The sequence below is a fragment of the Nerophis lumbriciformis genome, linkage group LG18 (assembly GCF_033978685.3).
Source record: "Nerophis lumbriciformis linkage group LG18, RoL_Nlum_v2.1, whole genome shotgun sequence".
In the NCBI taxonomy this organism is placed as follows: Eukaryota; Metazoa; Chordata; class Actinopteri; order Syngnathiformes; family Syngnathidae; genus Nerophis; species Nerophis lumbriciformis.
The window spans coordinates 44,993,097-45,019,529 of NC_084565.2; the positions used below are offsets into that span (position 1 = coordinate 44,993,097).

The 26,433-nt window shown below is 43.8% G+C and overlaps 2 protein-coding genes across 4 annotated transcripts in view; one reads left to right on the top strand and one right to left on the bottom strand.

Annotated features, from left to right (window-relative positions):
- LOC133618015 (excitatory amino acid transporter 5-like) overlaps nt 1–5,160 on the top strand; it is a 55,351-nt gene extending 50,191 nt beyond the window's left edge. Inside the window, exon 11 of the mRNA XM_061978468.1 lies at nt 4,792–5,160. Coding sequence (XP_061834452.1) covers nt 4,792–5,052 — 261 coding nt within the window. The 3' untranslated portion in view covers nt 5,053–5,160. The remainder of the gene's footprint in view (nt 1–4,791) is intronic.
- Nucleotides 5,161–9,362: 4,202 nt separating this feature from the next.
- Nucleotides 9,363–24,510, bottom strand: podn (podocan). 3 transcript variants are annotated; one of them, XM_061978474.1, is made up of 11 exons: nt 24,380–24,510; nt 21,588–21,854; nt 21,429–21,522; nt 21,296–21,360; nt 21,108–21,217; nt 20,891–21,047; nt 20,710–20,825; nt 20,433–20,646; nt 19,921–20,364; nt 19,663–19,811; nt 9,363–9,604 (listed from the first exon to the last, which is right to left on the bottom strand). In XM_061978474.1, the coding sequence occupies exons 2-11, from the start codon at nt 21,834–21,836 to the stop codon at nt 9,448–9,450; spliced, it is 1,755 nt and encodes a 584-aa protein (XP_061834458.1). In that variant the 5' UTR covers nt 21,837–21,854; nt 24,380–24,510; the 3' UTR covers nt 9,363–9,447. The 3 variants fall into 3 exon arrangements, with proteins under 3 accessions (XP_061834458.1, XP_061834459.1, XP_061834457.1); XM_061978475.1 differs by having other exon boundaries at nt 24,375–24,481; XM_061978473.1 differs by having other exon boundaries at nt 24,348–24,452.
- Between the last annotated feature and the right edge of the window lie 1,923 nt (nt 24,511–26,433).

The window sequence follows — 26,433 nt, forward strand, 5'->3', positions numbered from 1 at the left end:
CAGCTGTAACATCCTGGCACTAAACCTGTAGAAAATAGTTCTCAGGTTTCTCTATGTTTACATTTTCACACTTTGCACAATTTTTTTTTACACTTTTGTAAGCATTTCTTACATATTCCTTATTTTTAGAAGTTATTGTCAAGAGTTTTTACAATTTTGTTGACATTGTTTTGAGTGTTTTACAATGATTTGCAAATCCTTTTCAAGCCATATTCAGTTGAATATGCTACAAAGACAACATATTTGATGTTCAAACTCATAAACTTTATTTTTTTTTTTTGCAAATAATAATTAGAATTTCATGGCTGCAACACGTGACAAACATGTTCACCACTGGGTTACATCACCTTTCCTTTTAACAACACTCAGTAAACGATTGGGAACTGAGGAAACTAATTGTTGAAGCTTTGAAAGTGGAATTATTTCCCATTCTTGTTTTATGTAGAGCTTCAGTCGTTCAACAGTCGTATTTTATGCTTCATAAAATGGCACACATTTTCGATGGGAGACAGGTCTGGACTGCAGGCGGACCAGGAAAGTACCCGCACTCTTTTTTTTTTTTATGAAGCCACGCTGTTGTAACACGTGCTGAATGTGGCTTGGCATTGTCTTGCTGAAATAAGCAGGGGCGTCCATGACAAAGACGGCGCTTAGATGGCAGCATATGTTGTTCCAAAACCTGTATGTACCTTTCAGCATTAATGGCGCCTTCACAGATGTGTAAGTTACCCATGCCTCGGGCACTAATACACCCCCATACCATCACACATGCTGGCTTTTGAACTTTGCGTCGATAACAGTCTGGATGGTTCACTTCCCCTTTTGGTCCGGATGACACGATGTCGAATATTTCCAAAAACAATTTGAAATGTGGACTCGTCAGACCACAGAACACTTTTCCACTTTGCATGAGTCCATCTTAGATGAGCTCGGGCCCAGAGAAGCCGGCGGCGTTTCTGGGTGTTGTTGATAAATGGCTTTTTTTATTTTATTTTTTTTATTTTTATTAAATCAACATAGAAAAAAACACACGATACACTTTCAACTAGTGCATCAACCCAAAAAAAAACCTTCCCTCCCCCATTCACACTCATACACACCCACTCACACAAAAGTCCCTGAAGCACACTTGATTGTTTGTGCTGCTGGTCCACTAACATTTTCATTTAATTACTATTTTTTCTTTCCTTTTTCTCCCTTATGTAATTATTTTTATATTGTTTTACTTTCCCTTTTATCCAAGAAAATATTTATTTATCTTATCTATAAAAAAAATATATAAAAAAAATAGGAAAGAAAGGACCTTATCTTCACCAGACCTGGTTGTAAATGAAATTAGCTTCGTTTAAAGATTTTTTTTTTTTTTTTAAACCAGGTCCAGTCCAGATAATGTCCAACACACACCTTCATTCATGTACACTGAGAAAAAAAAAAAAAAGGAAAAAAAATAATAATAATAAAAATTTTTGGAACACAGCATATAATACAGCATATAATCTATAAACAAAATTACATTTTCAAAACAAAAAAAAACAAAAATGTATGTACAGTCCAGCTTATGTTCAGGTCACTAAAAATTAGGGAATACAACAACAGGAAGCATATAATCTATAAACATAATTACACTTTCAACATAAGCCTTTGAGGACTTGCCATCTTTTTTTATGTTTTTTGGCATCATTATCGTTTCCAACCATGTAACTTTCTAAAGTTGAAAAATGGCTTTTGCTTTGCATAAATTTGCACTTACAGATGTAGCGACCAACTGTATTTAGTGACAGTGGTTTTCTGAAGTGTTCCTGAGCCCATGTGGTGATATCCTTTAGAGATTGATGTCGGTTTTTGATACAGTGCCGTCTGAGGGATGGAAGGTGACGCTCATTCAATGTTGGTTTCCGGCCATGCCGCTTACGTGGAGTGATTTCTCCACATTCTCTGAACCTTTTGATGATATTATGGAGCGTAGATGTTGAAATACCTACATTGCTTGCAATTGCACTTTGAGAAACGTTGTTCTTAAACTGTTCGACTATTTGCTCACGCAGTTGTGGACAAAGTGGTGTACCTCGCCCCATCCTTTCTTGTGAAAGACTGAGCATTTTTTTGGGAAGCTGTTTTTATACCCAATCATGGCACCCACCTGTTCCCAATTAGCCTGCACACCTGTGGGATGTTCCAAATAAGTGTTTGATGAGCATTCCTCAACTTTATCAGTATTTATTGCCACCTTTCCCAACTTCTTTGTCACGTGTTGCTGCCATCAAATTCTAAAGTTAATGATTATTTGCAAAAAAAAAAAAAATGTTTATGAGTTTGAACATCAAATATGTTGTCTTTGTAGCATATTCAACTGAATATGGCTTGAAAAGGATTTGCAAATCATTGTATTCCGTTTATATTTACATCTAACACAATTTCCCAACGCATATGGAAACGGGGTTTGTACACTGGACTCTTGATTAGGTACGCCGGACTTTGTCATTGCATAATGATGTCATTCATTTAGCATCGCCCGAGCAGGCACAAGACATTGATACAACGTTGATTATACACACACACGTCCTTTAAAAGTGACTTTGAAACACTGCGGCAAAATAGTTGTATTTGTGAATTGACACAACGTTGATGTCCAACGTTGGGAAATGACCAAAATCCAACGGTCAAATCAACGTCACAACCTGACATTGAATAAACGTCGTAAAGAGTATGTTGTTTCAATGTTGTATTTGTGTTGTAGAATATTGGTTGGGTAATGGTCAAATCACATACTTGCCAACGTTGAGACCTCCGATTTCGGGAGGTGGGGGGTGGGGGCGTGGTCGGGGGTGGGGCAGGGCGTGGTTGGGGGCGTGGTTAAGAGGGGAGGAGTATATTGACAACTAGAATTCACCAAGTCAAGAATTTCATATATATATATATATACAGGTAAAAGCCAGTAAATTAGAATATTTTGAAAAACTTGATTTATTTCAGTAATTGCATTCAAAAGGTGTAACTTGTACATTATATTTATTCATTGCACACAGACTGATGCATTCAAATGTTTATTTCATTTAATTTTGATGATTTGAAGTGGCAACAAATGAAAATCCAAAATTCCGTGTGTCACAAAATTAGAATATTACTTAAGGCTAATACAAAAAAGGGATTTTTAGAAATGTTGGCCAACTGAAAAGTATGAAAATGAAAAATATGAGCATGTACAATACTCAATACTTGGTTGGAGCTCCTTTTGCCTCAATTACTGCGTTAATGCGGCGTGGCATGGAGTGGATGAGTTTCTGGCACTGCTCAGGTGTTATGAGAGCCCAGGTTGCTCTGATAGTGGCCTTCAACTCTTCTGCGTTTTTGGGTCTGGCATTCTGCATCTTCCTTTTCACAATACCCCACAGATTTTCTATGGAGTTGGCGGGCCAATTTAGAACAGAAATACCATGGTCCGTAAACCAGGCACGGGTAGATTTTGCGCTGTGTGCAGGCGCCAAGTCCTGTTGGAACTTGAAATCTCCATCTCCGTAGAGCAGGTCAGCAGCAGGAAGCATGAAGTGCTCTAAAACTTGCTGGTAGACGGCTGCGTTGACCCTGGATCTCAGGAAACAGAGTGGACCGACACCAGCAGATGACATGGCACCCCAAACCATCACCCAACCATGCAAATTTTGCATTTCCTTTGGAAATCGAGGTCCCAGAGTCTGGAGGAAGACAGGAGAGGCACAGGATCCACGTTGCCTGAAGTCTAGTGTAAAGTTTCCACCATCAATGATGGTTTGGGGTGCCATGTCATCTGCTGGTGTCGGTCCACTCTGTTTCCTGAGATCCAGGGTCAACGCAGCCGTCTACCAGCAAGTTTTAGAGCACTTCATGCTTCCTGCTGCTGACCTGCTCTATGGAGATGGAGATTTCAAGTTCCAACAGGACTTGGCGCCTGCACACAGCGCAAAATCTACCCATGCCTGGTTTACGGACCATGGTATTTCTGTTCTAAATTGGCCCGCCAACTCCCCTGACCTTAGCCCCATAGAAAATCTGTGGGGTATTGTGAAAAGGAAGATGCAGAATGCCAGACCCAAAAACGCAGAAGAGTTGAAGGCCACTATCAGAGCAACCTGGGCTCTCATAACACCTGAGCAGTGCCAGAAACTCATCGACTCCATGCCACGCCGCATTAACGCAGTAATTGAGGCAAAAGGAGCTCCAACCAAGTATTGAGTATGGTACATGCTCATATTTTTCATTTTCATACTTTTCAGTTGGCCAACATTTCTAAAAATCCCTTTTTTGTATTAGCCTTAAGTAATATTCTAATTTTGTGACACACGGAATTTTGGATTTTCATTTGTTGCCACTTCAAATCATCAAAATTAAATGAAATAAACATTTGAATGCATCAGTCTGTGTGCAATGAATAAATATAATGTACAAGTTACACCTTTTGAATGCAATTACTGAAATAAATCAAGTTTTTCAAAATATTCTAATTTACTGGCTTTTACCTGTATATAGGAGAGAGGGCGAGGTGTCTAAGTCCACAGCCATTCCCTCCTTCTTTCCAGGCGGGTTTGTTGGCTTTTCGGACACAGTGAGTAAGCAAAATAGAAACAAACTTGGTGAATGGCGAGAAAAGAAACACACGGTGAAGCCCTGAGTAATGGACTGCGTAAACAAGATCTAAAAGTTCGTCAATAGGGGGGTTGTTAGTAAATGGAGGTTCCACTGCTATTGTGGAAATGTTGAAAAAGAATGTAACAGGTGTGACTTGGTACTGTCTCCTCACCTCCGTGTGGCGTCCAGGTGCCGCTCATCTGCGAGAGCAAGCCGGCGGCCAACACGGCCGCGCTCATGAACTGTCACAGCAACAACGGCAACTACCGGCTCCCCTCCTCGGGGGCCAAGCACGCCCTGGTGCCGCCCGAGGTGGCGCGCCTCATGCAGCTGGAGGAGGGCGTGCGGCCGCCGCCGGATAGGAAGAAGCCCCGCGTGCCCCCGAGGCACCCCAAGAAGCACAAAGACCACTGCACGGTGGACATGAACGGACTGGAGACCAACGTCTAGGCGACTCCTCCCGGACTTCAACCTAATGGCTGACTCGCACACGGGAGGAGGGACGTCATGCACCAGCTGGTTTGTTTCTTTTGTACGAGCAGCGAAGACGTCACAATGATCCTCTTGGTGGACCTGCACCACACTGGAGCTTCTGGATCCAAAGTCACATGTTTGATTCTGCCTTAAGACAGCTGGGAGTGCGAGACACTGAAAGTCCAGCACAACAACACCAAGTCCATCCATCCATCCATTCATCCATCCATCCATCCATCCATCCATCCATCCATCCATCCATCCATCCATCCATCCATCCATCCATTCATCCATTCATTAATGGCCTGGGAATATTGGAGGACTTCTGTCTCTGCCAATTAAAGGGATATTATCAGTATTACTATTCATTATCATTTTTAGAAATATATTGGAATTTTTGTCTACAAGAAGATCAAAGGGCATTAAAGCACCACCAGATGATGACGGAGGATCATCAGCCGGCTGCGTCATGTTGTCTAGATACCGCTCTCAGCCTCTAGGGCAGTGTTTTTCAACCACTCGTCTGCCGCGAGATACAGTCTTCTTCCGCTTATCCGAGGTCGGGTCGCGGGGGCAGCAGCCTAAGCAGGGAAGCCCAGACTTCCCTCTCCCCAGCCACTTCGTCCAGCTCTTCCTGTGGGACCCCGAGGCGTTCCCAGTTCCAGCCGGGAGACATAGTCTTCCCAACGTGTCCTGGGTCTTCCCCGCGGCCTCCTACCTAGGGAGGCGTTCGGGTGGCATCCTGACCAGATGCCCGAACCACCTCATCTGGCTCCTCTCCATGTGGAGGAGCAGCGGCTTTACTTTGAGCTGCCCCCGGATGGCAGAGCTTCTCACCCTATCTCTAAGGGAGAGCCCCAGACTCATTTGGGCCGCTTGTACCCGTGATCTTGTCCTTTCGGTCGTAACCCAAAGCTCATGACCATAGGTGAGGATGGGAACGTAGATCGACCGGTAAATTGAGAGCTTTGCCTTCCGGCTCAGCTCCTTCTTCACCACAACGGATCGATACAGCGTCCGCATTACTGAAGACGCCGCCTGTCGATCTCACCATCCACTCTTCCCTCACTCGTGAACAAGACTCCGAGGTACTTGAACTCCTCCACTTGGGGCAAGATCTCCTCCCCAGCCCGGAGATGGCACTCCACCCTTTTCCGGGCGAGAACCATGGACTCGGACTAGGAGATGATGTAATTTCACCTAATTGGGTTAAAAATATTTTTTGCAAACCCGTGATCTTGTCCTTTCGGTCGTAACCCAAAGCTCATGACCATAGGTGAGGATGGGAACGTAGATCGACCGGTAAATTGAGAGCTTTGCCTTCCGGCTCAGCTCCTTCTTCACCACAACGGATCGATACAGCGTCCGTATTACTGAAGACGCCGCACCGATCCGCCTGTCGATCTCACCATCCACTCTTCCCTCACTCGTGAACAAGACTCCGAGGTACTTGAACTCCTCCACTTGGGGCAAGATCTCCTCCCCAGCCCGGAGATGGCACTCCACCCTTTTCCGGGCGAGAACCATGGACTCGGACTAGGAGATGATGTAATTTCACCTAATTGGGTTAAAAATATTTTTTGCAAACCCGTGATCTTGTCCTTTCGGTCGTAACCCAAAGCTCATGACCATAGGTGAGGATGGGAACGTAGATCGACCGGTAAATTGAGAGCTTTGCCTTCCGGCTCAGCTCCTTCTTCACCACAACGGATCGATACAGCGTCCGCATTACTGAAGACGCCGCACCGATCCGCCTGTCGATCTCACCATCCACTCTTCCCTCACTCGTGAACAAGACTCCGAGGTACTTGAACTCCTCCACTTGGGGCAAGATCTCCTCCCCAGCCCGGAGATGGCACTCCACCCTTTTCCGGGCGAGAACCATGGACTCGGACATTTCACCTAATTGGGTTAAAAATATTTTTTGCAAACCAGTAATTATAATCCGCAAATAATGTGCCGTTGTTGAGTGTCGGTGCTGTCTAGAGCTCGGCAGAGTAACCGTGTTATACTCTTAGGCGGCAGCAGGTAGCTAATTGCTTTGTAGATGTCGGGAACGTGGTTTGTCGTTATCACAATATGCAGACGACAGCGGGAGGCAGGGTGCAGGTAAAAAGGTATCTATCGCTTAAACCAAAAATAAACAAAAGGCAAGTGCTGCTAAGAAAAGGCATTGAAGCTTAGGGATGACTATGCAAAATTAAACAAAAACAGAATGCTGGACGACAGCAAAGACTTACAGCGCGTGGAGCAGATGGCGTCCACAAAGTACATCCGTACATGACATGACAATCAACAATGTCCCCACAAAGAAGGATAGCGTCCGCACGACTTAAATAGTTTTGATTGCCAAAACAAAGCGGGTGCGGGGAATAGCGTTCGAGGAAGACATGAAACTGCTACAGGAAAACACCAACAAAACAGGAAAAGCCACCGAAATAGGAGCGCAAGACAAGAAGTAAAACACGACACACAGAAAAAAAACGTCAAAAAAGTCCAAATAAGTCAGGGTGTGATGTGACAGGTGTGTGTGACAATCATTGCTACTTTAACTTTACACATACAAACTGTAACACACAAAAAAAGCACATTTAATAAAAAAAAACGTTATTATTGTCTTACCTTTACTTATAAATGAAGTCCACAACTAAAGCCCTCACTTCAACTTTCCACGTGCAAGATTGAATCTATTTAAAAAAGTGTAACCGAGGGTTTATAAATGTGGCCTATACTGTATGAAACTACAAAATAACAAACACGGAGGCTCCAGTTTACACGAGGACCACTTTATTTACCTTCTTTCAAAAACCTCCGCTCCACTCATCGACATCACTTCCGCTCTTAGCGCCTTCAAAATAAGAGCTCAAGGCATATACTGTATAACAGCGCATAACAGGAACTTAACATCACAAAGAGGAAAGCCCATGAAAATAGGTTACAAAAGTTATTTAATAAGAAGCCAAAAAAAGTGCAAAAACAATGTTGGTGTTGGAGGAGTTGTGAATTAGATACACCTGCAGTCTGCAGGTGTACCTAATGTTGTGGCCCGGCAGTCATTCACAACTCCTCCAACACGAACATTATTGTTTTTGCACTTTTTGGCTTCTTATGAAATCACTTTTTTAAATAGATTCAATCTTGCACGTGGAAAGTTTAAGTGTGGGCTTTAGTTGATATAACAATTCTACGGCGGGGGTGCAGGAGGCGAGCCTCAGCCAGTGCGTCTTTTGCAGCCGTTTTATGATCGCTCAGCACAAGAAATACGTTACACACATACAGTTGTTGACAAAATACACTGTACATTATATACCTCAGCTAACTAAACTATGGAAATGTATAATATAGTTCATATAGCAATACGGTCTCACTGCACAGTAGGCCGGCAGTTAGCCGAGTCCGGAATCCATGTTGAGGCACTGAGTGACGTGCCTCAACTGGCTGCTGTTCACCGCACCGTCTCTTCTCGGTATTTGAACGGCAAATGTGAAAATTCAGCGATTTTGAATAAAAATAATCTAAAACTGGTGAAGTTAAATGGAAAATAACTTTATAGTATAATCACTGCATACATATAACAATTTAATTACTTTTTTTTCTTTTTAGAGGCGGGGCCTCACCTGCCTCTAGTGACTGCACGTCACTGGTTTAAATTCATATCCAACAATTGCGAAAACGACTTTTTACTGTCAATGTCGGCTGCTGAGTTTCATTTTTCAATGGTTTCTGCTGCTTGTGTTGCCTCGGGATTTTTTCAATGAAGAAAATGTGCCCTGGCTCACAAAAGGTTGAAAAACACTGCTCTCGGGGGCACACCCACACGGTTGCCATGACACCCGCGACCCCGTCTTCCTTTCAGTCTCTGACGACATCATCAGTTTCTAAGGGAGTTTTAGTTTGATGTCATAGATTGATCATGCAGCTTAGTTTCGAGGAAAAGGGTTTAGCTACGTTTGATGTTCATATTATTGCTTTAAAAAAAGAAAAGAATTGAAGTTAACGTCCTGGCAACATGTGATGACTTGTATGCATGGTGTGTAATTGTGTAATAAATCAACTGTGTTATTCCAACATGTCACATTTGCTGCTTGATTGCAAAAATCCTCAGATTTGAATTGTGGTCATTGAATTTAAGAGAAGATTGTTTAAAGGACGCTGATGTTGTGTCTCTTTGTGTTGGACAGACAAAAGGCTGTTGTGTTGTTGTCATGTGCTTTATATGCTGTTAGACAAACGCAAAGCTCACATGTTTGATTCCCGTGACGCTCCGGTCCCAACCAGCCCAAACTTCATCCGGCATCCTGCACCAGAAAAATGTCCCGGACCTTCCTCAGGTACGCTCTCGCTCAAAAAGAGGCTCCAAAGTCAGGAGGGTTATGATGTCTCCTCCTCCTCCGTCTCTTCCTCTCCATCCATGTCCATTCTCTTAAAGGTGGTGTCGCCGGACCCCCCGCCGATGTCCAGCACCTGCAGGCTGGACAGGTGGGCGAAGGAGCTCTCGTCCACGGTGTCCACTGACAGTCGGTTGAACCTGGGACACGACCACAAGTTCAGGTCAGACCAGAGACTCTCGCATTTGCTACTGTTTGTCTTCTGCATTCACACAAGGTGACAGCAGCAAACACATGATACACAGCAGGGCCCCAGGCTTTTTGTGGCCCTAAACAACATGCTGTTTGTTGTCCCATGTCGGTCTTTTAACTTGTGTAAGACGCTAGGGCAGGAAGGGGTATCCAAACTATTTTGACTTGGGGGCCGCTTTGGGCTAAAGAAATTTGACAGGGGACGGCATTGGGCTATAAATATATAAATATGTATATATTAGAGATGCGCGGATAGGCAATTTATTTCATCCGCAACCGCGTCAGAAAGTCGTCAACCATCCGCCATCCACCCGATGTAACGTTTGATCAGAACTGCACCCGCCCGCCATCCGCCCGCACCCGCCCGTTGTTATATATCTAATATAGACGATGGAAGGCATTAGTGAGGCATACCTGCCAACTACTCCGGTTTTCCCGTAATTCGTACGGTTTTCATCAACCTATTCCGGGTTACGGTTGCAGTGATAAAAAATACGGTTTTTCATTAATTAAAAAAAAAAAAGGGTGAAAACTACGCGAATTGCACAATTGTGCAGACAAGATTTTTCCATCGGACACGGAGGAATTAGCGATGTAAAAGACCACGTTGGGACAAAAAAACACAAGTCTAATGCCGTTGCTAGCGATACAAGTGGAAAACTTTCAACGTTTTTCGTCGCCCAAACAGATTCTTTGGATGTGATAAATGCCGAAGTTTTATTTACGGAGGCAATAATTGAGCATGGACTTCCAATCGCACTGGCTGATCACATGGGACAGTTAAATGTTTGTAATGCAACCTTTAAAAATCATTACGCGGTGATCGCGGTCCCAAAAATAAACTTTTCTTGTATGATAATGTCCAGAAAAATTCGCTTTATATTACTATAGAGTCCTTTTAACGAATGAGTTTGATGGTTTATCACAAACCTTAAATGAAAGAAGTCCTTTGTTCTCCTGCACCATGCATGCGCTTTGGCCTTGCTTCGTGTTTGGTGCGCAATCCTGTCGGCTGTATTTCACAGCACGACATACTGTTAAAAGTGTTTATACTATTTATGCTTTCAAGTCCAAGTTGAAGAAATCTTGTTAAATGTTGACAGCATAACTACCAAAATACAGAAGTATGTCCTTAATATTTTTGCAGTGCTATTTCTGTTGAAAAGTTCAAATGATTACATTAGAGATGTGATGTGCCACTTTTCAAGTGTCTGATGGCTTCAATTAATTTTCATGAATTTTTCATATTTTGAATTCTTTTGAAAGGGTTACAAAAAAACTACATTTGAATTGTAATTCCATGCTATTGACAGGACTATTAATTTTAATGAAGTTAGCTTACCATGTTTACAGTATGATAATTGTGATAGAAATGTGAATTTTAGGCACAGAATATTTTATACAATTGAACAAGGCAGTAGATTATACAAGCTTGGACAGAAAGTTAATAATGACACCAATTTTTTTTTTAATGGAATTGTTTAGTACTGTTTTACCATTTGTTTACTGTAAAAAGTGTTTATACTTTCAATGAACAAATTGAAGTCTTGTGAAAGGTTGACAGGATAACTGGCATTAACTGTCAAAATAATTTCAAACTATTGAAGTTAGCTTACAGAATAAACATGTCAATCAACCCATATGATTTTTGCTGTAATATTTTTGTTTTGAAAAGTCACTGTGACTGATAGAAAAGTGATGGTTTTAGCAACATTTTAACCTGTCTGAATGCTAATAATCATTTTGCGTCGGGGGGCGAAGCCTGAACCCCCCACCAGGACTTTGTCCTGGACCTACCGGGGCCTGCGGCCCTTGGACCCTGGCTACTAGGTTTTTCTGATTTCAAAAGTTGGCAGTTATGGTGAGGTTATAAAGCTTTTGCCTGTTATCGAAAGGAGACTGATCCAATGCAGCACAGACTTTCGCGTGCCACGCTGTCACGACCCAGACGCACACCAGTGTGCAATCATATGGGAGCCGCGCTGAGCGCACCTCCAAGCGCGTCTCGCTGCCGGCGACGGCCAGGTATGGGCCCGACGCTCCAGCGCCATCCATTTTCAGGGCTAGTTGATTCGGCAGGTGGGTTGTTACACACTCCTTAGCGGGTTCCGACTTCCATGGCCACCGTCCTGCTCTCTATATCAAACAGGGTGAGCCCCACCCCTTTCGTGAGCGCACTGCGCGCGGAGTGACCCCTGTTACGCGCCCCCGGCAACAGGGGTGGCGGGCAGGTAAGCTACGCGGGCGGAGTGACCCCTGTTACGAGCCCCCGGCCACGGGGGTGGCGGGCAGGTAAGCTGCTTACCTGCTGCGCGTGACGCCGGCCGCGGCGAAGGCGGACGAGGCGGGGTGTCGGTGCGGTGGTGACCCTGGACGTGCGTCGGGCCCTTCTCGCGGATCGCCTCAGCTACGGCTCCCGGTGGGGCCCTCTCGGGGGAAGGAGCCTCGGTCCCGGACCCCGGCGAGGCGTCCCTTCTCCGCTCCGTAAAAGTGTCCATCTCTTTTTTTTTTTTTCTTCTTCTGTTGTGGCATATGCTGCAGGTGCCTGCTCGTTTTTCGTATGTGGGTAACAACATTTAACTATGTATATATATTTACCAATTGGTTTAACTGCCACCCGCCTGAATCTATTTAAAATCTAATTTTTTTTAATTTCATCCGCCCGATCCGCGGATAATCCGCGGACTCCGCGGTTGTGCCCGCAAACCGCGCATCCATATATATATATATATTAGAGATGCGCGGATAGGCAATTATTTCATCCGCAACCGCATCACAAAAGTCGTCAACCATCCGCATCCACCCGAACTAACATTTAATCAAAACCGCACCCGCCCGTTGTTATATATCTAATATAGACGATATAAGGCATTAGTGAGGTTATAAAGCTTTTGCCTGTTAAAGAAAGGAGACTGATCCAATGCAGCAGAGACATTCAATGCGTGCCACGCTGTCACGGCCCAGACGCACACCAGTGCGCAATCATCTGGGAGCCGCGCTGAGCGCACCTCCAAGCGCGCTCGCGCCACTCAAACTGCTGCAGGCAGCTGCGTTCTATCTTGTTTTAACATCCTGTGGCACTCTTCTGGGATCACGGCGGACGACACTGCTCATGCTCAGGGTGTTTGTGGAGGTTCGGGGTTTTGCACAAATGTGATGCACCATGTTAGATGTCCCGGTTTTGTGACTGTCGTAGACATAAACAGCGTCGCAGCTCTTGCAAATCACGTAGCCAGCATTACTATCATCCTGATTTACAACCTCATAAAAACGAGTCCACGCTGAACTTTTCTGGCCTTTTTTTCCCCTGGTCTTTAGTATTCCCTTTTTTAGTTTGTCGCGTACCACGTTTGCTGCCGGCGTTGCCATCTCTTTTTTTTTTCTTCTTCTGTTGTGGCATATGCTGCAGGTGCCTGCTCGTTTTTCGTATGTGGGTAACAACATTTAACTATGTATATATATTTACCAATTGGTTTAACTGCCACCCGCCTGAATCTATTTAAAATCTAATTTTTTTTCATTTCAACCGCCCGACCCGACCCGCGGATAAAATCTAATTTTTTTTTATTTCAACCGCCCGACCCGCGGATAATCCGCGGACTCCGCGGTTGTGTCCGCAAACCGCGCATCTCTAATATATATATATATATATATATATATATATATATATATATATATATATATATATATATATATATATATATATATATATATATATATATATATATATATATATATGTTAGGTCAGGAAAAAAACACAGAGGCTATATCATCCCGACAAGCCTGTTTCGCAGGTTTCCCTGCTTGTCAAATCCCCAGACGAGCAGGGAAACCTGCAAAACAGGCTTGTCGGGATGACATAGCCTCTGTGTTTTTTTCCTGACTAAACGTATAATCCACTCTACTTTTGTTAACAAGTTAAAGGTGTTTAATGATAATGCAAGCATGTTTAACATATATAGTTAATATTGTTAATACATTAAAGGTGTTTAATGATAATACAAGTATGTTTAATACATATAGTTAATATTGTTAACAAGTTAAAGGTGTTTAAAGATAATGCAAGCATGTTTAACACATATAGTTAATATTGTTAACAAGTTAAAAGTGTTTAAAGATAATACAAGCATGTTTAACACATATAGTTAATATTGTTAATAAGTTAAAGGTGTTTAAAGATAATACAAGAATGTTTAACACATATAGATAATATTGTTAACAAGTTAAAGGCGTTTAAAGATAATACAAGCATGTTTAACACATATAGTTAATATTGTTAAGTTAAAGGTGTTATAAAGATAATACAAGCATGTTTAACACATATAGTTAATATTGTTAACAAGTTAAGGTGTTTAAAGATAATACAAGCATGTTTAACACATATAGATTCCTTTCTTTCATGAAGACAAGAATATAAGTTGGTGTATTACCTGATTCTGATGACTTGCATTGATAGGAATCAGACAGCGGTGATGATAACGTCCGCATTTTCGAATGGAGGAGAAAAAAAGTCCTCCTTTCTGTCCAATACCACATGAAAGTGGTTGGTTTTTGGCATCTTATTTGTCCAGCTTCCGTACTCCTTTGTATACACTTGACAAGAAATATATTGTCGGCAAACTCCGTAGCTTGCTAGCTTGTGCACGCCAGCTTTCTGAGACTCTTATTTTGTTAGCGCAACTGTGCAGTCGGTCTTTGGAGTTTTGACGACAGGTACGGCGCCAGAGTCTGTTGAAATAAAGTGTTTCTCGCCTTCCAGTCGGTAATTTTAATGAGCTGGCAGCAGCCAGCGTCATCTCAGAAGACCCTCGGGTGCCGTGAATGTCAATCAAGTGACCAAAGTGACGTCATAGTGAAGATTTATGATCGCTCATTTTTAGGACTATTTTTTTAATGCCTGGCTGGTGATCGACTGACACACCCTCCGAGATCCACCGGTAGCTCGCGATCGACGTAATGAGCACCCCTGGTCTACATACTGTATATATGCATATTATATCTATACATACTTAAGGCTCTGGATGCTGTGGGGCTGTCTTGGTTGACAAGACTCTGCAGCATCGCGTGGACATCGGGGGCGGTACCTCTGGATTGGCAGACCGGGGTGGTGGTTCCTCTCTTTAAGAAGGGGAACCGGAGGGTGTGTTCTAAGTATCGTGGGATCACACTCCTCAGCCTTCCCGGTAAGGTCTATTCAGGTGTACTGGAGAGGAGGCTACGCCGGATAGTCGAACCTCGGATTCAGGAGGAACAGTGTGGTTTTTGTCCTTGTCGTGGAACTGTGGACCAGCTCTATACTCTGGGCAGGGTCCTTGAGGGTGCATGGGAGTTTGCCCAACCAGTCTACATGTGCTTTGTGGACTTGGAGAAGGCATTCGACCGTGTCCCTCGGGAAGTCCTGTGGGGAGTGCTCAGAGAGTATGGGGTATTGGACTGTCTGATTGTGGCAGTCCGCTCCCTGTATGATCAGTGCCAGAGCTTGGTCCGCATTGCCGGTAGTAAGTCGGACACGTTTCCAGTGAGGGTTGGACTCCGCCAAGGCTGCCCTTTGTCACCCATTCTGTTCATAACTTTTATGGACAGAATTTCTAGGCGCAGTCAAGGCGTTGAGGGGATCTGGTTTGGTGGCTGCAGGATTAGGTCTCTGCTTTTTGCAGATGATGTGGTCCTGATGGCTTCATCTGGCCAGAGTCTTCAGCTCTCGCTGGATCGGTTCGCAGCCGAGTGTGAAGCGACTGGGATGAGAATCAGCACCTCCAAGTCCGAGTCCATGGTTCTCGCCCGGAAAAGGGTGGAGTGCCATCTCCGGGTTGGGGAGGAGATCTTGCCCCAAGTGGAGGAGTTCAAGTACCTCGGAGTCTTGTTCACGAGTGAGGGAAGAGTGGATCGTGAGATCGACAGGCGGATCGGTGCGGCGTCTTCAGTAATGCGGACGCTGTATCGATCCGTTGTGGTGAAGAAGGAGCTGAGCCGGAAGGCAAAGCTCTCAATTTACCGGTCGATCTACGTCCCCATCCTCACCTATGGTCATGAGCTTTGGGTTATGACCGAAAGGACAAGATCACGGGTACAAGCGGCCGAAATGAGTTTCCTCCGCCGGGTGGCGGGGCTCTCCCTTAGAGATAGGGTGAGAAGCTCTGCCATCCGGGAGGAGCTCAAAGTAAAGCCGCTGCTCCTCCACATGGAGAGGAGCCAGATGAGGTGGTTCGGGCATCTGGTCAGGATGCCACCCGAACGCCTCCCTAGGGAGGTGTTTAGGGCACGTCCTACCGGTAGGAGGCCACGGGGAAGACCCAGGACACGTTGGGAAGACTATGTCTCCCGGCTGGCCTGGGAACGCCTCGGGATCCCCCGGGAGGAGCTGGACGAAGTGGCTGGGGAGAGGGAAGTCTGGGCTTCCCTGCTTAGGCTGCTGCCCCCGCGACCCGACCTCGGATAAGCGGAAGAAGATGGATGGATGGATGGATCTATACATACATATACACACAATGTATATGTTTATACAGTGCTGAAGTACGTAGATATTAAATATATGTGTAATGTAATTAAATAGGCATTCTAATAAATTCGATATCGAAATCCCTACAACTAACTTCAGTTTTTTTTTTTTATTATTATTTAAAAAATATTCCGTTTACAATCAATAACTCCGACTTCTTGGAAGTTCATTTACCACAGCCAGGCCTGGAACCAATTAATGTGAGCAATAAACTCTTGGCGACCAGAAGTAGACTTGGCTCTGGGGGTCTGAGTGTGTGCACGAATGACACAACCAACAAAAATGCGGCCCAAGTATGTTTATAATTAGATATGACGAAACTATGTATTATTGATATTTGACGAGTTATGTCAAGATTTGTCTTTAAAGGGGTTATATTATGACTTTTTTTCTACATTCAAAACGCTTCTTTGGTCAAAATGTTGCATAGATGATGTTTTCAAGCCGCTTTCTGAGCGTCTTTTCAGGATGGGCAGTTTTGTAGGCTCCACTTTGACTGCGTCTTCTGACAGATATAAGTTCCAGCTACCTTGTATTAGACATGGCGACAGCGGAGGATGCATGTGCATGTGCGAGACAGTCTGCCCCACAACAAGAGGATAGACAAAAAGAAGGAGCTTATTGACTCCAGTGTCAGTCAAAAATGATGGACTAACGCAATTTCTAGCATATATGGAGACATCTGCTGATGTCACAATTGGGAAAACGTCACAAATTGTGCAAATTCCAAACGACTCGTTTGGAGGAAGTATGAAGGAATTAAGGCAAGATTATTTTATAAATATCTTCTCAATGCCTCTATGGTTTGATTTCAAATTTTCGGGACTTATGCAGATCCCAAATACAAAAGCCAAAAGCAGTGAAGTTGTCACGTTGTGTAAATGGTAAATAAAAAGAGAATACAACAAATCCTTTTCAACTTATATTCAATTGAATAGACTGCAAAGACAAGATATTTCATGTTCACACTGACAACCTTAATTTTTTTTTTGCAAATAATCATTAACTTAGAATTTAGCACATTGCAAAAAAGTTGTCACAGGGGCATTTTTACCACTGTGTTACATGGCCTTTCCTTTTAATTTTTGAAGCTTTCAGGTGGAATTATTTCCCATTCTTGCTTGATGTACAGCTTAAGTTGTTCAACAGTCAATTGTGGTATTTTAGGCTTCATAATGCACCACACATGTTCAATGTCTGGACTACAGGCAGGCCAGTCTAGTACCCGCACTCTTTTACTATGAAGCCACGCTGTTGTAACACGTGGCTTGGCATTGTCTTGCTGAAATAAGCAGGGGCGTCCATGATAACAACATATGTTGCTCCAAAAGCTGTATGTATCTTTCAGCATTAATGGTGCCTTCACAGATGTGTAAGTCAGAGGTGGGACCAAGTCATTGTTTTGCAAGTCACAAGTAAGTCTCAAGTCTTTGCCCTCAAGTCCGAGTCAAGTCCCGAGTCAAGACAGGCAAGCCCCGAGTCAAGTCCAAAGTCAAGACTGGAAAGTCTCAAGTCAAGTCCTAAGTCCTGCATTTTGAGTTTCGAGTCCTTTCAAGTCCTTTTAACCACAGACTAATATATTAACACAGATTGTGTATGCTTTTCAAACGCTGTATTTATTTATTAAAACAAGTGCATTTTAAATTGCAGGAAAGAAAATTGTGCTGACATTGCACTTTATAATAGCACTATTAACCAGTCATTTTAAACATTAACTCATTCCTTTACAGAACAAACACATTGAAAAATAAAGTGCAAATGTACTTATTTGTACAAAAGTGTTAACATTGAAAAAACATGACATATACGTGAACATAACAAAAAAGTTGTACTTTTTATATGTCAGGGCCCTATGCTGCATTGCATTTGCAAAAGACCAAATTAGCCAAGAGTCTGTCAGTCATTTGTGCACGATGGGGGCGTAGTATGATGCCACCGTGGCTGAAAACTCGCTCCACTGGAGCACTGGAGGCAGGCACTGCCAAGACTCTCATGGCCACTCGGAACAGTGATGGAAGAGTCTTCATGTTCAATGCCCAGAACAAAAGGGGGGAGAGAGTTGTTTTGGGTTGGTGCACTACTTGTAAGTGTATCTTGTGTTTTTTATGTTGATTTAATTTAGAAAAAATTAAAAATTCTTGTGCGGCCCGATACCAATCGATCCACGGACCAGTACCGGGCCGCGGTCCGGTGGTTGGGGACCACTGAGGTAAACAACCAACAGTATGTCAGAAAGCTAGCTAAAACGGTACACATATTCATAATATAGTATACATTTTAACTGACCTTTATTTGACTATTTTTGTCTTTTTTTAGGTGGCTAAAATACGCGGTGCTGCTGACCGCCGTCTAACGTTACGTGTGATATATTGACTAACGTAACCCTGCTTAAAAAAAAATCACTGAACAAAAAGTATGAATAAGGTAGTGAACTGCAACAGATTCCCGTGTTTGCAATAACGTTATAACGTTAGCAGTGAGTTTACAGCCTCACTGATTTAACTACACAGCAAATAAAAGTCACGTTACTTAGCCAATAAACGTTATCTTACATTCAAAACTTACCCTTCTTTGTGCAACTTCAAATGCCGGACGAAGTTGGAAGTTGTTGCCTCTCCATCAGTCATTTTGGAACCGCATGTGTTGCATACTGCAAACCGTTTTGTGTTGACCACCTCGCAATTTTTATACCCAAACGAAATTATTTTAGGCATCATTTTTTGTTCACTGGAGTGTGGTTTGGACATGTCTTCTTCGTTGGTTGTCCTGCAATTTGATTGGATGAATGCTGTGTGATGAAAACAAAGTAGATGTAATTTGATTGGCTGTTGTACTGAGAGCACACCAGCTGACACACGCAACGCTGATAGACAAGTACACAATGAAAAATACGGAGCGCTCCCGAATAACTTTTTCATCTTTGGGTTTTGGGGAAAGTAGCAAGTCATGTCAAGTCATGTCAATTCAAAAGGCTCAAGTCCAAGTGAAGTCACAAGTCATTGATGTTAAAGTCTAAGTCGAGTTGCAAGTCTTTTTACATTTTGTCAAGTCGAGTCTAAAGTCATCAAATTCATGACTCGAGTCTGACTCGAGTCCAAGTCATGTGACTCGAGTCCACACCTCTGGTGTAAGTTACCCATGTCTTGGGCACTAATACACCCCCATACCATCACACATGCTGCCTTTTACACTTTCACCCTAAAACAGTGCAGATGGTCCGGAGTCTTTATTTTTAGGTTATTATTTTTAGGTCTATTTTGGTAAACTAAGTTAAATTAGATATAGTACTTGAATCCTATTCAAACTAAGATTACTCAAGATGACTAATTCAGTGTTAATATTTGAGTGCACCTCGGGCCCCTCTGCAGTGGAAAGCTTGGGCCCCGAGGTCAACAAGGTTAAGAACCCCTGATGTAGACCACACAGAAGTGTTTTAAACGTAATAAATCATAATAAGGCTCTTTTCCGAGGCACAAACTTGGAAGAGCTGCAGCGTTCTTGTCTTACCGCAGAAATATGCCTTTGATGTTGGGAGTGCCTTCAAAGGCGGAGAATGGGATGCTGGAGATGCGGTTCCTCTGCAAGTAGAGGTATTCCAGAGACTCGGGCAGGTCAGACGGGATGTGCGATAGCTCGTTAGAAGACAGGTCCAGTGTCTACAACCCCAAACCAAGGAACAGTGACAAGAACATATTATTGGAGCGATGACTATAGGACCACCACACCAGTTTTTGCGGCCTTTGGAATCGTCCCCCGGCCACTCACCGTGAGCTCACTCAGCTCCATCCAGGCCCCCTGGTAGATGGAGTTGAGTCTCAGCTCGTTCCCGCTCAGGATGAGCTTCTGCAGCTTGTCCATGCCCGTCAGAGCGCCGTCCTCAATGGAGCTCAGCCGGTTGTTTTTCACCTCCAAGTTCTTCAGACTGCGAGGCAGGCCCGCCGGCAGCATGTGAAGCGCGTTACCCGACAGGTCCAGGGTCTCCAGCAGCCGCAGTTTCCTGAAGGCGTCGCGGTGCAGCTTGGCGTTGCTCAGCTGGTTGTAGCTAAGGTTGAGCTCCTCCAGCGTGTACAACAGCGACAGGTCGTTGCGGCTGATTTCCGCGATGGAGTTGTGGAGCAACATGAGGGTCTTGGCCCGCCGGGGCAAACCCCTGGGCACCCGCTCCAGCAGGTTGTTGTACATGTGAAGAGTGTGCAGCTTCTTCAGGCCCTTGGAGGCATGCAAATGAAGCGGTCATTGACAAATATCTCATCAGGTGGTACCAAAACAAAAAGTACCTGGAATGCAGCCGGGTGGATGAAACGTGAGCGCAGCTTGTTGTTGTGCAGCAGAAGATACTCCAGATTCCGGGCGGAAACCAGAGCATCCGCAGGGATGCTGCGGATGGAGTTCTTCTCTAGGTGCAACAGCATCAGGTTGCGAGGAAGACCTTTAGGCACCACGCTGAGGTTGTTGTTGGACAAGTCCAAATATTCCAGGCTGTTCAAGAGGCTGAAAGACACAAGTCCTTAGACCACTTCTTGCTGCTCTTCCGTCACTGCCTCGTTTCTCCACCTGAAGGTCTCGTTGTCCATGCCCTCGTTGCTGAGAAAGTTGTACTGCAGATAAAGCTCGCGGAGTTTCGGCATGTCGTCGAAGGCTCCGGCGGGGATTTTCTCCAGCTTGTTTCTCTGTTGGATAAAGAGGAAGATGACAAGGTGTCTTCCTCCAGCAAGCACACAAACTTGGGAAAGACCTTCAGGTGAAGACGGTACAGGCTGCGGGGCAGGTTCTTAGGGACGGTCTGCAGTGAGTTGCTTGACATGGTGAGGATTTCCAGATTGTCCGAGCAGTTAAACATGTGATCAGGAAGCCCGGCGTCCGTTAGGTTGTTGTTGTGGAGGTACACAGTGCTGGAAACTTGCATCGTTAGTCGACCAGAAGGAGACGAGGTGGAACAATCATCATCATACCTTAGCTTTGGCTTGTAACCAAACGTGTATGGGAAAATCTTGGTCAGCTGATTGGCAGCAAGGTCGGCGCTGACCAATGAAGGCGGCAAGACTTTTGGTGCTGAGGTAAGCTAAAAAAAAAGAAAGAGCAAGAGCATGAAGTCACAAGTCAGGATCAGTGAGGACTTTCAAAGAGCAGTGTGAGGCACCTTGTTGTTGCCCAGGTACAAGTAAGCCAGTTCCTCCAACATATCAAAGCCTTCATCTTCCAGGCCTGCAAACCCCAGCAGACAAAAGTCATTTCTACTGCTGCCGCCCCTTAATGTTGTATAATCATCTGACCGTCGGTGGTGATGCGGTTGTTTTGCAGGTTGAGCGTCTGCACTTGATGGAGATATGAAAGGTGCTCCACTCTTATCGTCTCTATTTTGTTGTTCTGCCAGCCAAAACGCAGACCATATGTTACTGTTAGAAGCTCCATAATGTCCTCACGGGTCAAACCTGTAGCTCCAGCTGGCGGGTCGTGTTCGGCAGACCGCTGGGGAACTCCACGAGGTCCACTCCGGCGCAATCCACCGCCCCCTCGGCCGTGCAGCTGCAGTCCGTCGGGCATTTGCTGGGATCCGATTTCGCCACAGCGATATCGGGCTCCTCCGCCTCCGGTTCCCCCGGGACCTGGCCCAGAACCAACAGCCCGGCCAGGACCAGCAAGCTGAGGGCCTGCGGGATGGAATGCTTGGGAAAGGCCATGCTCGCCGCTGATAGCTCCTGTTGCACAACAACATGGACGCTTTGGATCAAAACAAAAATTCCTGGAAAAGATATCTCGTCTGGGACTTTTTAAGCCGTAAAAGTTCTGATCTCCTGAATCATCCTCTGGCTTGGCTGCACAGACTAGACTGAAGGGGTTATTCCCAGCAGGCTCCTAAATAAACAAACTCATCTTTCACTCGGGGTTGTCTTTCAGTTCACGTTCAGTGTAGTCTGTAGACCGCCTTCCCCAGGACGCACACTTTGACAGAGTAGTTCTGTTCCAAAGTGACTTCTCTGGACCAGAAATGACAATTACCTTCCTCTTCTTTGCCTTCTCTCTCCTTTAGTTTGTCAATTGCAACCACTTGAGTCTGTCCCTTCTCTTCGGCAATGATTGGGTGGCTAATTTGGGGCCCAATGCAGAATAGTATTAAGAGCCCACCCCATTCAATTTTTCCACTCTTTTTTTATTTATGTAATTACATTTTTATTGTATTTTTTGAAGCCCTAAAATTCATTAATTGGAAATAAATTGTTAAAAATATTTTTTTTATTGGTACAAAATAACACATTTTAAATATTTTCATACATAACAACTCCGACCGGGGGATTGAACCCAGTACCACTGTCTTCCAAGAGCACCTCTAACAATTCTGCCAATGTATTCTTACCAGTGACAGAGCAGGAAAGGGCTGGGAGTACATTTGCGATCAGATTTAGGATGGTGGGGTCCTACGCAAAACGGCCTGATCTGCGTACAGTACAGGCCAAAAGTTTGGACACACCTTCGATGTCAAACAAACAGAAGTCTGGAGCTAAAGTCCGAGGAAAAAAATTTCAGCGCAAGAATTATGACTAAAGTGGTGAAACTGTATTTTCATTTGCACCTTCATTTTATTGACAGTTTATTTAAAGAATTACATACAGTACAGGCCAAAAGTTTGGACACACCTTCAGTATCAAACAAACAGAAGTCTTAAGCTAAAGTCCGAAGAAAAAAAATTTCAGCGCAAAAATTATGACTAAAGTTGTGAAACTGTATTTTCATTTGCACCTTGATTTTATTTAGTTTTTTTTAAAGAAATACATACAGTACAGGACAAAAGTTTGGACACACCTTCAATGTCAAACAAACAGAAGTCTGAAGCTAAAGTCCGGGGGAAAAAAATTTCAGCGCAAAAATTATGACTAAAGTGGTGAAACTGTATTTTCATTTGCACCTTCATTTTATTGACAGTTTATTTAAAGAAATACATACAGTACAGGACAAAAGTTTGGACACACCTTCGATGTCAAACAAACAGAAGTCTGGAGCTAAAGTCTTAGGAAAAAAAATTCAGCGCAAAAATTATGACTAAAGTGGTGAAACTGTATTTTCATTTGCACCTTCATTTTATTGACAGTTTATTTAAAGAAATACATACAGTACAGGCCAAAAGTTTGGACACACCTTCAATGTCAAAAAAACAGAAGTCTGAAGCTAAAGTCCGAGGAAAAAAATTTCAGCGCAAAAATTATGACTAAAGTGGTGAAACTGTATTTTCATTTGCACCTTCATTTTATTGACAGTTTATTTAAAGAAATACATACAGTACAGGACAAAAGTTTGGACACAAACAAACAGAAGTCTGAAGCTAAAGTCCGGGGAAAAAAATTTCAGCGCAAAAATTATGACTAAAATGGTGAAACTGTATTTTCATTTGCACCTTCATTTTATTGAGTTTTTTTTAAAGAAATACATACAGTACAGGACAAAAGTTTGGACGTTTTCTCTATTTTCATGACTATTTACATTGTAGATTGTCACATCAAAACTATGACACCTATGAAGTGAAAGCCATTTCAAGTGACTACCACTTGAAGCTCATGGAGAGAATGCCAAGAGTGTGCAAAGCAGTAATCAGAGCCAAGGGGTGGCTATTTTGAAGAAACTAGAATATAAAACAATGTTTTCACCTACACATAACTCCACATAGTTTTGATGTGACAATCTACAATGTAAATAGTCATGAAAATAAAGATTGAATGAGGAGAAGGTGTGTCCAAACTTTTGGCCTGGACTGTACATAAACTTGCAAACCTTCCTGAAACAACTCCGACCGGGGATTGAACCCAGTACCACTGTCTCTAACAATTCTGCCAATGTATTCTTACCAGTGACAGAGCAGGAAAGGGCTGGGAGTACATTTGCTATCAAATTTAGAATGGTGGGGCCCTGGGCAAAGCGTGTTTCCGCCCTGATTGACACACTTACTACATAGCGGAAGAGGCGGGACTAACTCCAGTGGTTGCAATTAACAATGAAAAAGGAGAGAAGAAGAATAGGAGGGAGCAGATTAGTGCAGTAAGTGAGTGATACCATCTTTCAGATGATCGCTTCTCTCTGACTGAGAATCTAAGTTCTGCCTTAATAGCATACAGACAGTTTGTTTACATCCACGGCGTGCATGGAGAGGATGTAATTGGACGGCGGTTGTCACGGCAACGTGCGACACGAAGAACACTCACAACAAGCATGCAAGCCGTCTTCCATACTTCACCCTTTCAGACGAGCTTCAGTCCGCTGTCCATAGGAGGCCAGGAGCTCTCGCTTTGCTCGAACGCTCTCCAGATGTGACGAGACCAGAGCAGAGCAGGGAGGAAGAGGAAGAGGAAGAGGAGGGGAGAGTGGAGGGTTCTGTTGTTGTTCAAAGCCCTCCTTCTGGACCCAATCACAAGTCAGCGCTGGTCCAGCCCCCGTCAGACTCATGGACTTGGACTTGTTTTATGACTAATGTGGGATGGATTTGATTACTCAGCACAACTGGGAGATGACTTCTACTTTCATCCATTTTCTTCCGCTTAGCCGAGGTCGGGTCGCGGGGGCAGCAGCCTAAGCAGGGAAGCCCAGACTTCCCTCTCCCCAGCCACTTGGTCCAGCTCCTCCCGGGGGATCCCGAGGCGTTCCCAGGCCAGCCGGGAGACATAGTCTTCCCAACGTGTCCTGGGTCTTCCCCGTGGCCTCCTACCGGTCGGAGGTGCCCTAGGGAGGTGTTCGGGTGACATCCTGACCAGATGCCAGACCCACCTCATCTGGCTCCTCTCCATGTGGAGGAGCAGTGGCTTTACTTTGAGCTCCTATTTCTTCTATTTCTCTTGTCTAACCTTTCACCTCTTGTTTTCTGTTTAATACCAGTCATTTATTCTTCTTTTACTTAGTTAGTTAGTTGGTTAAGTCATGTGTTCTAATTGTGAGTTACTTGGTTACAGTCAGTCGGTCAGTTGGGGGTTAGTTATTCAGTTATTTTATTAGTTTGTTGGTTGGTGGATGAGGTGGTTAGTTCATTGGTCATTGATTGATTAATTATTTAGTTTGTTAGTCAGCTAGTTGGTTCATTGACCATGAATCGATTAACGTGGACCCCCGACTTAAACAAGTGGAAAAACTTATTGGGGTGTTACCATTTAGTGGTCAATTGCAATCTACTAATACAAGTCTCAATCAATCAATCAATCAATGGTGGGTTGAGGGCGAGTTTGTTAGTTAGGTATTCATTTACTTTAGTAATTAGTTCGCTAATTAGTCAGTTGGTAACAATTATATGGTGAAATTTGCGGACGATACCGTGCTCCTAAGCCTTCTACACAAGGATACGGACCCCTCTGTGTACCAAGACGAGATAGACCTATTTATTAGGTGGTGTGCCACTTGGTCCAGCTCCTCCCGGGGGCCAGCCGGGAGACATAGTCTTCCCAACGTGTCCTGGGTCTTCCCCGTGGCCTCCTACCGGTCGGAGGTGCCCTAGGGAGGTGTTCGGGTGACATCCTGACCAGATGCCAGACCCACCTCATCTGGCTCCTCTCCATGTGGAGGAGCAGCGGCTTTACTTTGAGCTCCTATTTCTTCTATTTCTCTTGTCTAACCTTTCACCTCTTGTTTTCTGTTTAATACCAGTCATTTATTCTTCTTTTACTTAGTTAGTTAGTTGGTTAAGTCATGTGTTCTAATTGTGAGTTACTTGGTTACAGTCAGTCGGTCAGTTGGGGGTTAGTTATTCAGTTATTTTATTAGTTTGTTGGTTGGTGGATGAGGTGGTTAGTTCATTGGTCATTGGTTGATTAATTATTTAGTTTGTTAGTCAGCTAGTTGGTTCATTTACCATGAATCGATTAACGTGGACCCCCGACTTAAACAAGTGGAAAAACTTATTGGGGTGTTACCATTTAGTGGTCAATTGTAATTTACTAGTGATGGGTTGATGAGGCGTCATGAAGCGTTTCGACACATTGCAAAACTGTATTGATACTGTGTCGATACTGTGTCACTAAATACTGACATCTGCTGGACATTAAAAATCCCTACAGGCAACCTATGGACCGACTCAACTGACACTGATTTGATGCCCTAGTACAGGGGTCACCAACCTTTTTGAAACCAAAAACTACTTCTTGGGTACTGATTAATGCCAAGGGCTACCAGTTTGATACACACTTAAATAAATAAATATATTGTCATTTGTAAGTTACACGTAAGTGTGATTTAAACAAGAATAGCTAAATAAATTTATATATATATATAAAAAAATGGGTATTTCTGTCTGTCATTCCGTCGTAC

Excerpts from the sequence above, each read along its gene's own strand:
- podn (XM_061978473.1), bottom strand. Across the intron at positions 21,218-21,295 it reads TGTACCTGGGCAACAACAAG|CTTACCTCAGCACCAAAAGT; the intron begins GTGCCTCACACT and ends CTTTTTTTTTAG. Across the intron at positions 20,826-20,890 it reads TGTACCGTCTTCACCTGAAG|AGAAACAAGCTGGAGAAAAT; the intron begins GTCTTTCCCAAG and ends TTTATCCAACAG.